This window comes from Pseudophryne corroboree, chromosome 7 (genome assembly GCF_028390025.1).
Source record: "Pseudophryne corroboree isolate aPseCor3 chromosome 7, aPseCor3.hap2, whole genome shotgun sequence".
Classification (NCBI taxonomy): domain Eukaryota; kingdom Metazoa; phylum Chordata; class Amphibia; order Anura; family Myobatrachidae; genus Pseudophryne; species Pseudophryne corroboree.
Window position 1 is genome coordinate 112,150,024 of NC_086450.1, and position 15,890 is coordinate 112,165,913.

Consider the following 15,890-nt stretch of genomic DNA (forward strand, 5'->3'; position numbering starts at 1 on the left):
GCTTTAAACAAGTTTCATTTAATGTGCCAGCACCTCACAGCATCCACTACACAATATATTTGGCCAAAATAAATATGGATTAATTCACATACTCTAACAAAAACTTATAAAATCCAGTCTCTTCAAATTACATGGCAAGGTTAACCTATAGTCAAGTATTCAATTTTTGTTCAATGTTCACATATTTACAGGGCACAACCAACCAGATAATGTATTTCTTACCTTGACCATTGGAGATTTAGTTGGGGTGCCCTTTTCTTTCAGCTCTTCAGCACGGGCCAGTAAGGATTCTCGTTTCCCAGTAGACTTTACTTCAATTCCACTGATTTTTGTTCCCAATTGGGAGTTGTCCAACTATGTCAGAAATCAAAAGCAGAGAGTTGTATTTCAGATATATTTAAGGAGCTTCACTAAAATTTACATTTATAATAAAATGGAGCTTACATTATCAAAATATGGGCCACTTGATTCTTCTGCAGCATTTGAGTAGGTAAAGCCAGGTAAAAGTAGTGGCGTTTTTAACTTTACTTGACTTAAAACCGGTCTGTAAAACAATGAAAAGTTACAGTTGAAAATCTATGTATACGTTCTAAATTACTTAAAGATTCAGCTTAATCACAGGTGATCTTGACTATTCATATTTTTTGTAGAACATAGGAACAACTTAAATCACACTAGTAAATGTTGATTTACTAAAACAAATCAAGGAAGTTTTGGGAAGAGGGAGCGGTGGCAGAATAAACTCATTTACAGACCCCCTGGAGATGGAAAGCTATTTCTACAAAAAATTGCAAACACTGTTGCTGGCCTGGTTCTGGAACATCAAAGATGGCTCATCCTCGGGGATTTCAATGCATGGGTGGATGATGAGCTCTCACGCCTTGGCCAAGACCTCCTGGGCACAATGAATGGTCTGGGCTTCACACAGGTCATTCCTTCTGCCACACAAAGGTGGTCACACTCTTGATCTTGTCTTTCAGATTGGATTAGAAGTCACTGACCTAAAAATAAACCCAGTCGTCTGGTCAGACCACCACTCCCTTTGGTTCTCAGTTGCAACCCCTCAAATAAGATCTCTGCCCGTGGAGTTGACCAGGTATCGTCCAAGGAGGGGTATGACTCCCTAGGCCAGGGGTGGCCAAACAGAGGGAAAGAGACCAATAATATCTGCAGTCAACGCAAAGAGTTGGTATAATGCGCGCGCAGAAGGTGCGTGTGCAAAAAATGGGGAGTGGTCCAACTGCCACAAGGCCATGCCCCATTTTTGTGCTCCCGCCTTCGGTATGGATGTTTGTAGGAGCATAACCATGTGTCAAACCCCCGTTTTTAGTCACACTTGGGGCGAGAAACACCGAAACAATAAAGATCCACATAAAATACACTGAAACAAGACAGCCTGCCCCCCTCCACTCTGTGCCTCACACAGCCTGCCCCCCTCCACTCTGTGCCTCACACAGCCTGCCCCCCTCCACTCTGTGCCTCACACAGCCTGCTCCCCCTTCACTCTGTGCCTTGTCGCCTACTCCCCCTTCACTCTGCCTCTTAGCCTGCCCCCCCCCCTTCCCCCTTCACTCAATGTCTTTCAGCATCCTCCGCCTCTTTCTTTCCCCCTCTCTGGTCACTGGTAGCTGCCATCATCTGTATGACAGTGATCAGGTGGACAGTGAGGCCAGACAGGTGCCGCTCTACACGGCAATGGCAGGAGTCCTAGACAGGGAGCGTGGCCGTGATGTAGTGCCAGCGTTGCGCTCCCGCCTCCGCTACCGGCAGCCCTGCAAGTTGGGACCTGGCCGCGTGTCAAAGTGTGCAGAGTGCAGACTGTCAGCAGTGGCGGGAGCCACATCAGTGAGAAGAAAGCCACATGCGGCTCAAGAGCCACGCGTTGGCCACCGCTGCCCTAGGCTCCTGCAGCAAATCTGGATCTCTCTGCTATACTGGGCGCCTGTGAAGATCCCTGCTCCCTAGTCTGTTATTATAATAGGGATGTTATGGCTGCAATTGATAATCGCCCCTGTGCGTATAAGACCTTGTAAACCACAACGTTGAGCTCCCTGGTTTGACAACAGTGTTAGTGAGTTCAAGAAAAGGGGGCGTAGACTTGAAAGACGATGGAGGAAGACTAACCCAGTGGATGACAAAATAAAACTGATAAAGCATAACGAAGAATATCAATCGACAATCACCCGTAAGGTATCAGTTCCTGTCAAATGAGATCACGGCAGTTAATAAACCAGCTCAACTTTTCCGCACAATGGAGATGCTTTGCAAGCCAGCATGCCTGCAGACTGATGAAACCCTCTCCCAGGCAAGATGCAACGAGTTTGCAAAATTCTTTGCAGATAAAATATCCATCTGGGCTGGAATCTCCACAGTACCATCAAAGGAGTGCCAAACTACAAAGCCAGCCAATATAAGCCACCCGCCATCATGGACCAGCTTTAATCCAGTGGCTATAAAGGACATTGCTGAAATTGCACAGATTTTGCATCCCACCACCTGTGATCTGGAACCGGCCTCAACAAAGCTTCTAATAGGTTGTATGGATATAATTGGTCCTGTCTTTGCAAAAATTGTTCATAGCTCTTTGCAGACAGGCATTTTTCCTGGACTCCTGAAGGAAGCATTGTTAGACCTCTTCTTAAAAAACCTAATTTAGATCCCGACTGCATGACCAACTACAGACCGGTATCAAACCTTCCTTTTCTAGGAAAGGTTATTGAGAAAGTGGTTGCAAATCAACTGAAAACCCGCCTGACAACCCATGATATCTATGATCCATTCCAATCAGGATTCAGGAGAAGACAGCACTGAAACAGCCCTGGTGTGTGTGTTAAATGATCTTCTAATGGCAAGAGATAGAGGTGACTGTTCAATATTAATCCTTCTGGATCTCTCTGCAGCATTTGATACCGTGGACCATGGGCTTCTGATTGAGTGACGGATACATTTTTGTGGATTGGATGGCACAGTCCTAAACTGGTTCAAATCATTTCTCACAGGCAGGTCACAGAGTATCGTCTGAATTATACTCATCACCATCAGTGCCACTGCCATATGGTGTTCCACAAGGTTCCATATTATCCCCCATGCTTTTTGCAGTTTACATGCTCCCGCTGGGTGAAATAATCAGGCGCCATGGCTAGTCTACCACTGCTATGCAAATGATACACAACTGTACTTGTCCTTTGCTCCGGGCACTGATAACCCAACAGCAACCCTAAAAGGCTGTTTAGCTGAACTCCAGGAGTGGATGAGTGCCAGTTGGTTGCGACTGAACCCGAATAAAACAGAGGTACTTATGATAGGACTGCAACATCAAAGGACAAGACTGCAGCATAGCCAACCAACTGGACTTGCACTCGGGGATTCAGAATTACAAACCACTGATCGTGTGCGGAATCTTGGCGTTGTCCTGGATGGTGGCTTGACACTTAAACATCCGATATCAGCCACAATCAAATCCTCATTCTTTCACCTGAGGAACATAGCCAGAATCAAGCACTTAATTCCCTCAGATCTGCCAAAAATCATCCATGCATTTGTATCATCTCGATTAGACTACTGTAACCCCCTTTACCTTGTTCTCCCAGCAATAGAATTGCACCGCTTACAGCTGGTGCAAAACACAGCTTGAAGGCTGTTAACCGACCAGCCCCATTCTAGCCACAGAACACCCATACTCTACTCCTTTCACTGGCTGCCTGTAAGATGGCGAATCATCTTCAAGATTGGCTAACTGAGTTTCAAAGCACTACATGACCAGGGCCCAAGGTACCTGAAGCAGCTTCTGACCCCATACTGCCGCACTCGATTACTGCGATCTGTAGATGGACTTTTAGAAGTACCTAGAATCTGCCATAATTCATCTGTGGCGGTCGAGCTTTTAGTCATGCGGCTCCGACTCTATAGAACTCACTTTCCCACACAGTGCGAGAGGCCCCAACTATAGAATCCTTCAAAAGTAGACTCAAGATTTTCCTATTTACTCAAGCTTTTCCATAATGTCCCTTTTAGTATCTGTCCCTTTTAGTATCTCCATGCCTCTGTATTTTATGAAAAGCTTTTCTGTACTTCATTTTCTGTACTATATTATGCTATGTATCTGTTAAGCGCCTTGAATCTTATTGGAGAAAGAGCGCTATATAAATAAATTAATTATTGTTATTAATACAAATTCGTACTTCAGCTCCTCTGGATAAACCAACGTTGCAGCCTTAGCAAAGGACCCATTCCAGAACTGTGCAGCTTGATTTCTGAAAGTCTTATTCTTATGCAAGAATATGGCGCAAAGCAGCGGAGAAACTGAATCAAGCAAGTCGTCATCATAAGGACCAGTATATCGAGAACCAAGACACTGGAGAACATCACCAAGAAGTTTATCCAACTAGGAGAAAAATAAAAAAAAGCAGATCCATCATTTGTTGCTTTTACAGGGTAATGAAATAGAAAACCATAAAAGAAAATCTCACCTTACTGCCGAGACCACTGTAACCCTTAGAAGAATTAGACCTGTTGGGGAAAAAAAAAAAAAAAAAAAAAAAAGTGTTACAGATAAAATGATTGTCACAAGTTATGAACAAAATGTTCAAAATAGGGTGATTCTCCACAAAGTGAAAATCAAGCCCTGTGCATTACATTTTTTTTTCCTTTTAAACTGGTCTGTTAAGAAATTGTTATAGGAAAACTTAATTGCTTAGAAAATCTTGGCATTTTGGAGAAGTATGTTTGAATTTGTGTAGCTGTCCCGTGCATCACAGGAAATCGCCCAATAGATCTAAACAGGTAGATTTATCAATAGCCTCAAAGCATTAACCCCTTCACCAAAAATCATTTTCTCATGCTTTAGCTGAGCCCATCTTGCCAACTTTATGGGCTGGTGACATTCCAAAAATACAAAAAGTAGGGGGGGAAAAAACTCAAAATCCAACAAACTATATATTTTAATATATACTCTTAAATAAAACCACCAGAGCTCAAACATAAACCTTCAATAAAGCCTCATTCCCAAGCCCACACTTTCCTTCAGGAAGATAAATAATCTAGAATGGCTAAAAACAAAGACAGTTAAAAGAAACCTTTATTTTCACATGCAGACATGCTCTTGATGGTCTCCTCCCCCAATGCATGGATTTTTCCAATCACCTCTAGTGCAGATACTGGAAGGAGTGGGACTCTATTACATCACTGTATTCCCTGGTAAAATAAGCCCTAACCCTTTCCAGCGGTTAACAGGTGAGGGATGGTTCCTTATAACTATTACTGCACTGTTAAGGACAAGTGGGAACTTGCCTTTGGCACTTATGGCTTAAAAAGAAGCGCAATAATACCTGGATTAAAATTGTTCAATTAATAGTGATAAGAAAGAATGACATTAAAAAATATGCCCAAGACTCCTGCTCCCACAATACCCAAGTTTCCCAGTGTTCCCCATGGATGCGAGGGAAAAAAAAAAAAAATGTTCATTACATTGCTCCCCATTACTCACTTTGTTTTAGTGTAGAACACAGAGACTGGCTTGGTGAGCAGTGTAAAGACAGTTCTAAGGACTGATGGTAAACTTATATGGCTGATACAGGTAGACAGAGTGCTTATAATGCAAGAGCCCATGGCAGTCAGTGTTGAAGTGTTAGCTTCTATTTGACTCTGATCAGAGCACAAAATGTGAAACCCATCAATTAATTTCACAAATAGCTTCAGAAAGGAATTCAGGTTTCCCAGGGGACCTTTCTTCTTCTTAGACCAATCCGTAGGAGTTTGTGGAGCTGAAAGTACACAAGGTTTATAGTTAATAAGCATACCTTTTCAGAGTGCTTATACAGGTTGAGTCTCCCTTATCCAAAATGCTTGGGACCAGAGGTATTTTGGATATGGGATTTTTCCGTATTTTGGAATAATTGCATACCATAATGAGATATCATGGTGAAGGGACCTAAATCTAAGCACAGAATGCATTTATGTTACATATACTCCTTATACACACAGCCTGAAGGTCATTTTAGCAAATATTTTTATAACTTTGTACATTAAACAAAGTGTGTCTACATTCACACAATTCATTTATGTTTCATATTCACCTTATACACACAGCCTGAAGGTCATTTAATACAATATTTTTAATAACTGTGTATTAAACAAAGTTTGTGTACATTGAGCCATCAAAAAACAAAGGTTTCACTATCTCACTCTCACTCAAAAAAGTCTGTATTTCGGAATATTTGGATATGGGATACTCAACCTGTACTGTAATTAGTATCTGTAAAGAATGGTTTATTAAACTCATTCCGTAAAGAGGATTTTTGAACTTACTTTAAAATCCTTCTCAGACTCCATGTGGTACAATGGGAATACTGGGGACATAGGGGGTAATTCTGACCTGAATGCTCGCTGCAGATTGTCGCAGCTATCGGGTCGAAACTGCGCATGCGCTGGTGCATGGCAGCCGTCGTTGCCCAGCGATCGCCTCTGATGCAGAGGCGGTCGCTGGGCGGGAAGGGGCTGGACGGCGGTGTTGAGCCGCCGTTTAGGGGGCGTGGTCCGGCCAACGCAGGCATTGCCAGACCGTTGGGGGAGGGGCGGGCCGCGGCAGCTGAGCGACGTCTCACGCAGCCGCTGCGGGCCAGGGAACGGCGAGTAGCTCCCGGCCAGCACGCTAAAGCTGCTCTGGTCGGGAGCTGACCTTGAAGTGCAAAGGCATCGCCGCCCTGTGCTGGGTGTCCCCCCGCATGTCAGTGTGAATGATCAACTCGGAATGACCATCATAGGCAGTTGTGCTAGGAGCTTGAAACTAAATTCAGAACATACCGCCGCTATTTGAAATTTCCAGGTTTTTCTTTTTTTTCAATCAAAGCCCAAAAAGGAGAGGTGTAGTACAGGAAGAGAAAATAAATAAATCACAAAATAAGGGGATTTTTGTCTTACCGGTAAAATCCTTTATTTGGAAGCCATGGTGGACACTGGGACTATGGTGTAGGAGCATTGCGGGCACCAAGGAGCTAAATTTCTACAGAGTGCAGCAGAGGCTCCTCCTCCCCTAAACCCCCCGCCTGCCCATGGGAAGCCAGTTTGCATCTTAACAAGCCTCAAGAACAGGTACCGAAGAGAAGAAACTGAAAAGAAAAAGGACCAACACACACTATACTACCCCGGTCAAGAGAGCCATGACACAGAGTGCGAGCAGAAAGGACACCTCAGCAACGGAGCGTGAGGGCGGGTGCCCAGTGTCCACCACGGCTTCCGAAAAAAGGATTTTACAGGTAAGAAAAAAATCCCTGTTTCATCTGTCAGCCTAGGTGGACACTGGGACTGTGCGACGTCCCAAAGCTGTCCTGTTACGGGCTGGAACGCTCCTGAGCTGCACTAAGGACACGACACCCAAAGGCCGCATCAGCTGAGGCGAAGGTGTCAAACTGATAGAAGTCCTCTAAGCCGCCCTGCAAAGCTGATCAGCAGAAGCTCCGTGGTGAACCGCCGAAGGGCCAACCGACCGAGTGGAATGAGCTCTGACGGATGCTTGAATAGGCCGCCCAGCCAGCAGATAAGCTTGTCTAATGGCAATGGGGATCCAATGGGCCAAAGTTTGTTTAGTAGCAGGCCAGCCACGCTTTCAGACATCGTAAAGAACGAAAAGGGAGTCCGATTTGCAGAAGGATTCTGTTCTGACAACATAGGTACAGAGAGCCAGTACAGTATCTTCCAAAGTTGTTTCCAGGTTCCACACCAATCAAGAGATTGTGGTTCCGTCCTTACCCACCATGTCAGATGTTCCGGAGGATCCCTTGGTCACTTTGGAACATCTGACATGGTGGGTAAGGACGGAACCACAATCTCTTGATTGGTGTGGAACCTGGAAACAACTTTGGAAGATAATCCACTCTAATACGTAGGACTGCCCGATCCAAGTGGAAAACTATGAAAGGAGATCTGTGAGACAGGGCACTCAAGTCGGAATCCCAGCGTGCCGAAGCAATGGCCAACAGGAAGACAGTCTTCCAAGTAAGCCAAGAAAGGGCCACAGAATCCAAGGGTTCAAATGGAGCCTGCTGAAGCATCCGGAAGACTAAAGACAAGTTCCATGGATGAACAGGGGGAGGTTGCAAACGTAGCAACCCCTGCAGAAAAGTGACTAGCCGGAAAATTGGCCACCTTTCGTTGAAAGAGAACCGAAAGAGCAGACACCTGCACTTTCAGGGACGCAAGCCAAAGTCCCAAGTCCAAACTGGCTTGAAGAAAAGCCAAAACCCTGGACACTTGATATCTCAAGGGTTTGTAGTGACTATCCGAGCACCACTGAAAGTACAATCGCCACACTCTATGATATATGCGGGCCGAAGACTGTTTTCTGGCTGAGAGCATAGTGTCAATGACTGGGTCCGAGAACCCCTGAGCTCTTAAGACCAACCTCTCAACAACCACCCAGTAAAAGCCAGGTGAAATGGAGGCTGAATGGAGAGGCTGCAAGGATCCGTGTACCATGTCCGGCTTTTGTCCAATCCGGGGCGATGAGGATGGCCGTGACCCGCTCCTGCTTTAAACGTCTGCGTACATGTGGTAGGAGAGCAATCGGCGGAAACCCAAACCTTCGGAAAAGGCGAAGGAACTACCAGAGCATCCACCAGAAACGTGCCTAGATCCAGAGTTCGAGATCCGTACCGAGGAAGTTTGTGATTTTGACGGGAGGACATCAGATCTATGTGCGGCCGACCCCAGCAAGTCACTATAAGGTGGAATACCTCTGAGTAACGTGACCATTCTCCGGAACAGACGTCTTGTTGACTCAGGAAGTCTGCCTCCCAATTCTGTATGCCGGGGATGTAAATCGCTGACAGAGCCGGTAGGTAGCGTTCTGCTCAAAGGAGGATGTGACAGACCTCTTGCATGGCGGCCTGACTTCGGGTGTTGCCTTGATGGTTGATATAAGCGACCGCCGTCGCGTTGTCTGTCTGGATCTGGACAGGCTTGCCGAGAAGAGGGACCGCTTGGCAAAGAGCTCTGTATATTGCTCGGAGCTCCAGGACATTGATAGAGTCGCCTCTTGAGCTGACCAACGACCCTGGAAGGAACGGCTGCCCGTAACCGCTCCCCAGCCCTGTAGGCTGGCGTCCATGGTCAGAATGACCCAGTACTGGATCACAAATGGGCGGCCCATTGTGAAATGTGGCGACTGAAGCCACCACAGGAGTGACAGGCGAGTGTCCCTGGACAGTGAAATCCGGCTGGACCTGAGATGGAGAAGTGACCTGTTCCAGCAACGAAGCAATTCCAGTTGCAGTGGAATTGGGCATACTCCATGTCGAAACAAGAGACCATCTTGCCTAGGACCCTCATGCAAATGATGAAGGGAAACACTGCGATGTTTGAGGAAAACCTTGATTAACTTCTGGATATCCACTACCTTGTTCCTGGGTAGAAACACACGCTAAGTGAAGCATGGACTGGGATGGACTTAGGCTGGACTTGTACCAGTTGATCAGCCAGCCATGGGATTGCAACAGCGCAATTGTGACCCAGAGATGCTGTTGTAAGACCATTTGAGACTGAGCGAGGAGAAGAAGTTCGTCCAGGTATGGAAGAATCCCGATTCCCTGTAAGCGCAGCAAGGCCGCCATGACTTTAGTAAAGACTCTCGGTGCTGCGGAGAGACCAAAAGGCAGTGCCCGGAACAGATAGTGGTTGCTCCGAAGAGCGAAACCAAGAACCGTTGATGGTCCGCCCGAATAGGGATGTGTAGGTAGGCGTCCTGAATATCCAAGTAGGCCATGAAGTCTTCCGGTCCATCATGCAGGCGCTGGAACCGGAGAGACTCCATCCTGATCCTGGGAACACAAAAAAAAAAAAAAGAGATTCAACTTCTTGAGAATGGGTCTGAAAGAACAGTCTAGCTTTTGTACCAGGAACAGCTTTGATTAGAAACCAGTACCCCTTTGAGGAAAGGGGATGGGAACAATGACCCCTGCCGTCAGGAGGGATCTGAAGGGCGGTGGCCTTGCCCATGTCCACTGGCAGGCTGGTGGTAAAAAATTGACGAGGTGGCAGCTCCAGAAAGGAGAGGGCGTATCCCCTTAATACTATGCCTGACACCCAAGAGTCGGACATGGATGTTAGCCAGATGTCACGTCATGGCGGTTTGTCTGGTTGCTTAGGGGTTTGACTACATCCGACCCAGGACTGTCGACCTTACAATTTGGTTTGATTTAGAAGAGGAACCCTGTACACAGAAGACTGGCCCCTTTGGTTTGCCCTGAGGACGAAAGGAATATTGCTTGGACTTTGGAGCCGAAGGCAGAAAAGCAGTCTTAGCAGTTGCCAGGTTAGTAACAAATTTATCTAATTCAGGTCCAAAGAGGATGTCACCTATAAAGGGGAGAAACTAAAAAGTTTTAGAGTCATTATCCGCTCTCCACAAGCAAAGCCACAAGGCTCGCCTAGCCACCACCGAGACCGGAGATTTTGGCAGCAAATGTACCCGAATCTATAGCTGCCTCACCCTGTGAAAAATAATAAGTTTAAATACAGCCCACTCCTTAAAAATAAGTATTTACTCACCGGTAATTCTATTTCTCGTAGTCCGTAGTGGATGCTGGGACTCCGTAAGGACCATGGGGAATAGCGACTCCGCAGGAGACTGGGCACAACTATAAAGAAAGCTTTAGACTACTGGTGTGCACTGGCTCCTCCCACTATGACCCTCCTCCAGACTTCAGTTAGGATACTGTGCCCGGAAGAGCTGACACAATAAGGAAGGATTTTGAATCCCGGGTAAGACTCATACCAGCCACACCAATCACACCGTATAACTCGTGATACAATACCCAGTTAACAGTATGATAACAACTGAGCCTCTCAACAGATGGCTCAACAATAACCCTTTAGTTAAACAATAACTATATACAAGTATTGCAGACAATCCGCACTTGGGATGGGCGCCCAGCATCCACTACGGACTACGAGAAATAGAATTACCAGTGAGTAAATTCTTATTTTCTCTGACGTCCTAAGTGGATGCTGGGACTCCGTAAAGACCATGGGGATTATACCAAAGCTCCCAAACGGGCGGGAGAGTGCGGATGACTCTGCAGCACCGAATGGGCAAACTCTAGGTCCTCCTCAGCCAGGGTGTCAAACTTGTAGAATTTAGCAAATGTGTTTGACCCCGACAAAGTAGCTGCTCGGCAAAGTTGTAGAGCAGAGACCCCTCGGGCAGCCGCCCAAGAAGAGCCCACCTTCCTCGTGGAATGGGCTTTCACTGATTTAGGATGCGGCAGTCCAGCCGCAGAATGTGCAAGCTGAATCGTACTACAGATCCAGCGAGCAATAGTCTGCTTTGAAGCAGGTGCACCCATACAGCAGGTGCACCCATACAGGATAAATAGCGAGTCAGTCTTTCTGACTCCAGCTGTCCTGGAAACAGACTTTCAGGGCCCTGACTACGTCCAACAACTTGGAAGCCTCCAAGTCTTTAGTAGCCGCAGGCACCACGATAGGTTGGTTCAGATGAAAAGCTGATACCACTTTAGGGAGAAACTGGGGACGAGTCCTCAATTCTGCCCTATCCATATGGAAAATCAGATAAGGGCTTTTACATGACAAAGCCGCCAATTCTGATACACGTCTGGCCGAAGCCAAGGCCAACAACATGACCACTTTCCACGTGAGATATTTCAAATCCACGGTTTTTAGTGGCTCAAACCAATGTGACTTTAGGAAATCCAACACCACGTTGAGATCCCAAGGTGCCACTGGAGGCACAAAAGGGGGCTGAATATGCAGCACTCCCTTAACAAAAGTCTGAACTTCAGGTAGTGAAGCCAGTTCTCTCTGGAAGAAAATCGATAGAGCCGAAATCTGGACCTTAATGGAACCCAATTTTAGGCCCATAGTCACCCCTGACTGCAGGAAGTGCAGAAATCGACCTAGCTGAAATTCCTCCGTTGGGGCCTTCCTGGCCTCACACCACGCAACATATTTTCGCCAAATGCGGTGATAATGGTTTGCGGTAACTTCTTTCCTAGCTTTAATCAGCGTAGGAATGACTTCCTCCGGAATGCCCTTTTCCTTCAGGATCCGGTGTTCAACCGCCATGCCGTCAAACGCAGCCGCGGTAAGTCTTGGAACAGACAGGGCCCCTGCTGTAGCAGGTCCTGTCTGAGCGGCAGAGGCCATGGGTCCTCTGAGATCATTTCTTGAAGTTCCGGGTACCAAGCTCTTCTTGGCCAATCCGGAACAATGAGTATAGTTCTTATTCCTCTTCTCCTTATTATCCTCAGTACCTTTGGTATGAGAGGAAGAGGAGGGAACACATAAACCGACCGGTACACCCACGGTGTCACTAGAGCGTCCACAGCTATCGCCTGAGGGTCTCTCGACCTGGCGCAATATCTTTCTAGCTTTTTGTTTAGGCGGGTCGCCATCATGTCCACCTGTGGCCTTTCCCAACGGTTTACAATCATTTGGAAGACTTCTGGATGAAGTCCCCACTCTCCCGGGTGGAGGTCGTGCCTGCTGAGGAAGTTTGCTTCCCAGTTGTCCACTCCCGGAATGAACACTGCTGACAGTGCTAACACATGATTTTCCGCCCATTGGAGAATCCTTGTGGCTTCTGCCATCGCCGTCCTGCTTCTCGTGCCGCCCTGTCGGTTTACATGGGCGACCGCCGTAATGTTGTCTGACTGGATCAGTACCGGCTGGTTTTGAAGCAGGGGTTTTGCCTGACTTAGGGCATTGTAAATGGCCCTCAGTTCCAGAATATTTATGTGCAGGGAAGTCTCCTGACTTGACCATAGTCCTTGGAAATTTCTTCCCTGTGTGACTGCCCCCCAGCCTCGAAGGCTGGCATCCGTGGTCACCAGGACCCTGTCCTGTATGCCGAATCTGCGGCCCTCTTGAAGATGAGCACTCTGCAGCCACCACAGGAGAGAGACCCTGGTCCTTGGAGACAGCGTTATCAGCCGATGCATCTGAAGATGCGATCCGGACCACTTGTCCAATAGGTCCCACTGAAAGGTTCTTGCATGGAACCTGCCGAATGGAATTGCTTCGTAGGAAGCTACCATCTTTCCCAGGATCCGCGCGTGCAGTGATGCACCGACACCTGTTTTGGTTTTAGGAGGCCTCTCACTAGAGATGACAGCTCCTTGGCCTTCTCCTCTGGGAGAAACACTTTTCTGTTCTGTGTCCAGAACCATCCCCAGGAACAGTAGACGTGTCGTAGGGAATCAGCTGTGACTTTGGAATATTTAGAACCCAGCCGTGCTGTTGTAGCACCTCCCGAGATAGTGCTACCCCGACCAACTGCTCCCTGGACCTCGCTTTTATCAGATCATCGTCCAAGTACGGGATAATTAAAACTCCCTTCTTTCGAAGGAGTATCATCATTTCGGCCATTACCTAGGTAAAGACCCTCGGAGCCGTGGATAGACCGAACGGCAACGTCTGGAATTGGTAATGACAATCCTGTACCACAAAGGTATTTACCAGAATGGTAAATGGGGACATGCAGGTAAGCATCCTTGATGTCCAGTGATACCATGTAATCCCCCTCGTCCAGGCTTGCAATAATCGCCCTGAGCGATTCCATCTTGAACTTGAATTTTTTTATATATGTGTTCAAGGATTTCAAATTTAAAATGGGTCTCATCGAACCGTCCGGTTTCGGTACCACAAACATTGTGGAATAGTAACCCCGTCCTTGTTGAAGTAGGGGCACCTTTACTATCACCTGTTGTGAATACAGCTTGTGAATTGGTGAATTGCCTGTAACACTGCCTCCCTGCCTGAGGGAGTGGTTGGTAAGGCAGATTTGAGGAAACGGCGGGGGGGGGGGGGAAGACGTCTCGAATTCCAGCTTGTACCCCTGAGATACTATTTGAAAGATCCAGGGATCCACCCGTGAGCGAGCCCACTGATTGAGGAAGCGAGGGAGGACTTTTGCTCCTGGGAACTGGCTGTATGCTGCAGCTTTTTCCCCCTACCTCTGCCTCTGGGGTAAAAATGTAGACTTCCCAGCTGTTGCTGTGGAAACGAGGTCCGAGAGACCATCCCCGAACAACTCCTCACCCTTATAAGGCAGAACTTCCATGTGCCTTTTGGAATCTGCATCTCCTGTCCACTGCAGTGCCCATAACCCTCTCCTGGCAGAAATGGACATTGCACTAATTTTGGATGCCAGCCGGCAAATATCCCTCTGTGCATCCCTCATGTATAAAAGTGCGTCTTTAATATGCTCTACGGTTAGCAATTTAGTGTCCCTGTCTAGGGTATCAATATTTTCCGACAGGGGATCTGACCACGCAGCTGCAGCACTGCACATCCATGCTGACGCAATAGCTGGCCTCAGTATAACACCTGTGTGTGTATATATAGACTTCAGGATAGCCTCCTGCTTTCTATCAGCAGATTCCTTCAGGGCGGCCGTATCCAGAGACGGTAGTGCCACCTTCTTTGACAAGCGTGTGAGCGCTTTATCCACCCTAGGGGATGTTTCCCAGCGTGACCTATCCTCTGGCGTGAAAGGGTACGCCATTAGTAACCTCTTAGAAATTACCAGTTTCTTATCAGGAGAAGCCCACGCTTCTTCACACACGTCATTTAACTCCTCAGATGGAGGAAAAGCTACTGGTAGTTTTTTCTCTCCAAACATACCACCCTTTTTTGTGGTACCGGGGGTAACATCAGAAATGTGCAACACATTTTTCATTGCCTCAATCATGTAACGTGTGGCCCTACTGGAAGTTACATTAGTCTCATCGTCGTCGACACTGGAGTCAGTATCCGTGTCGACATCTGTCTGCCATCTGAGGTAGCGGGCGTTTTAGAGCCCCTGATGACTTTTGAGACGCCTGGGCAGGCACAGGCTGAGAAACCGGCTGTCCCATAGTAGGTATGTCGTCAAACCTTTTATGCAAGGAGTCGACACTGTCGCGCAATTACTTCCACAGAACCATCCACTCAGGTGTCGACCCCGCAGGGGGTGACATCACATTTACAGGCATTTGCTCCGCCTCCACATAAGCCTCCTCATCAAACATGTCGACACAGCCGTACCGACACACCGCATACACACAGGTAATGCTCTGACAGAGGACAGGACCCCACAAAGCCCTTTGGGGAGACAGAGTGAGAGTATGCCAGCATACACCAGAGCGCTATATAATACAGGGACTAACTGAACTATATCCCCTTATAGCTGCTATATATATATATCTATCTATCTATATATATATCTATATCTATATAGCCTAAATTTAGTGCTCCCCTCTCTTTTTTACCCTTCTGTAGCTTGTAGACTGCAGGGGAGAGCCAGGGAGCTTCCTTCCAGCGGAGCTGTGAGGGAAAAATGGCGCCAGTGTGCTGAGGGAGTTAGCCCCGCCCCTTTTTCGGCGGACTTCTCCCGCGTTTTTGAAACTCTGGCAGGGGTATTAATTTACACCTATATAGCCTCTGGGACTATATATGGTGTATATTTGCCAGCCAAGGTGTGTAATATTGCCCTCAGGGCGCGCCCCCCCCCCCCCCCCCCCCAGCGCCCTGCACCCATCAGTGACCGGAGTGTGAGGTGTACATGAGGAGCAATGGCGCACAGCTGGAGTGCTGTGCGCTACCTTGGTGAAGACCGAAGTCTTCTGCCGCCGATTTACCGGACCTCTCCATGCTTTTCTGGCTCTGTAAGGGGGACGGCGGCGCGGCTCCGGGAACGAACATCAAGGTCGGGTCCTGCGGTCGATCCCTCTGGAGCTAATGGTGTCCAGTAGCCTAAGAAGCCCAAACTACCACCTGTTAGGTAGGTTCGCTTCTTCTCCCCTTAGTCCCTCGCTGCAGTGAGTCTGTTGCCAGCAGATCTCACTGTAAAATAAAAAACCTAAAATATACTTTCTTTCTAGGAGCTCAGGAGAGCC

The 15,890-nt window shown here is 47.4% G+C and overlaps 1 protein-coding gene across 4 annotated transcripts in view; it reads right to left on the reverse strand.

Moving 5' to 3' along the window:
- The window catches only part of RIF1 (replication timing regulatory factor 1), a 338,147-nt gene that overhangs the window by 84,301 nt on the left and 237,956 nt on the right, over positions 1–15,890 (reverse strand). For all 4 annotated transcript variants that reach the window (XM_063933568.1, XM_063933565.1, XM_063933566.1 and 1 more), the window contains 5 exons: positions 5,486–5,762; positions 4,470–4,509; positions 4,182–4,384; positions 445–544; positions 223–354 (listed from right to left, as the gene is read on the reverse strand). In XM_063933568.1, coding sequence (XP_063789638.1) covers positions 223–354; positions 445–544; positions 4,182–4,384; positions 4,470–4,509; positions 5,486–5,762 — 752 coding nt within the window. The remainder of the gene's footprint in view (positions 1–222; positions 355–444; positions 545–4,181; positions 4,385–4,469; positions 4,510–5,485; positions 5,763–15,890) is intronic.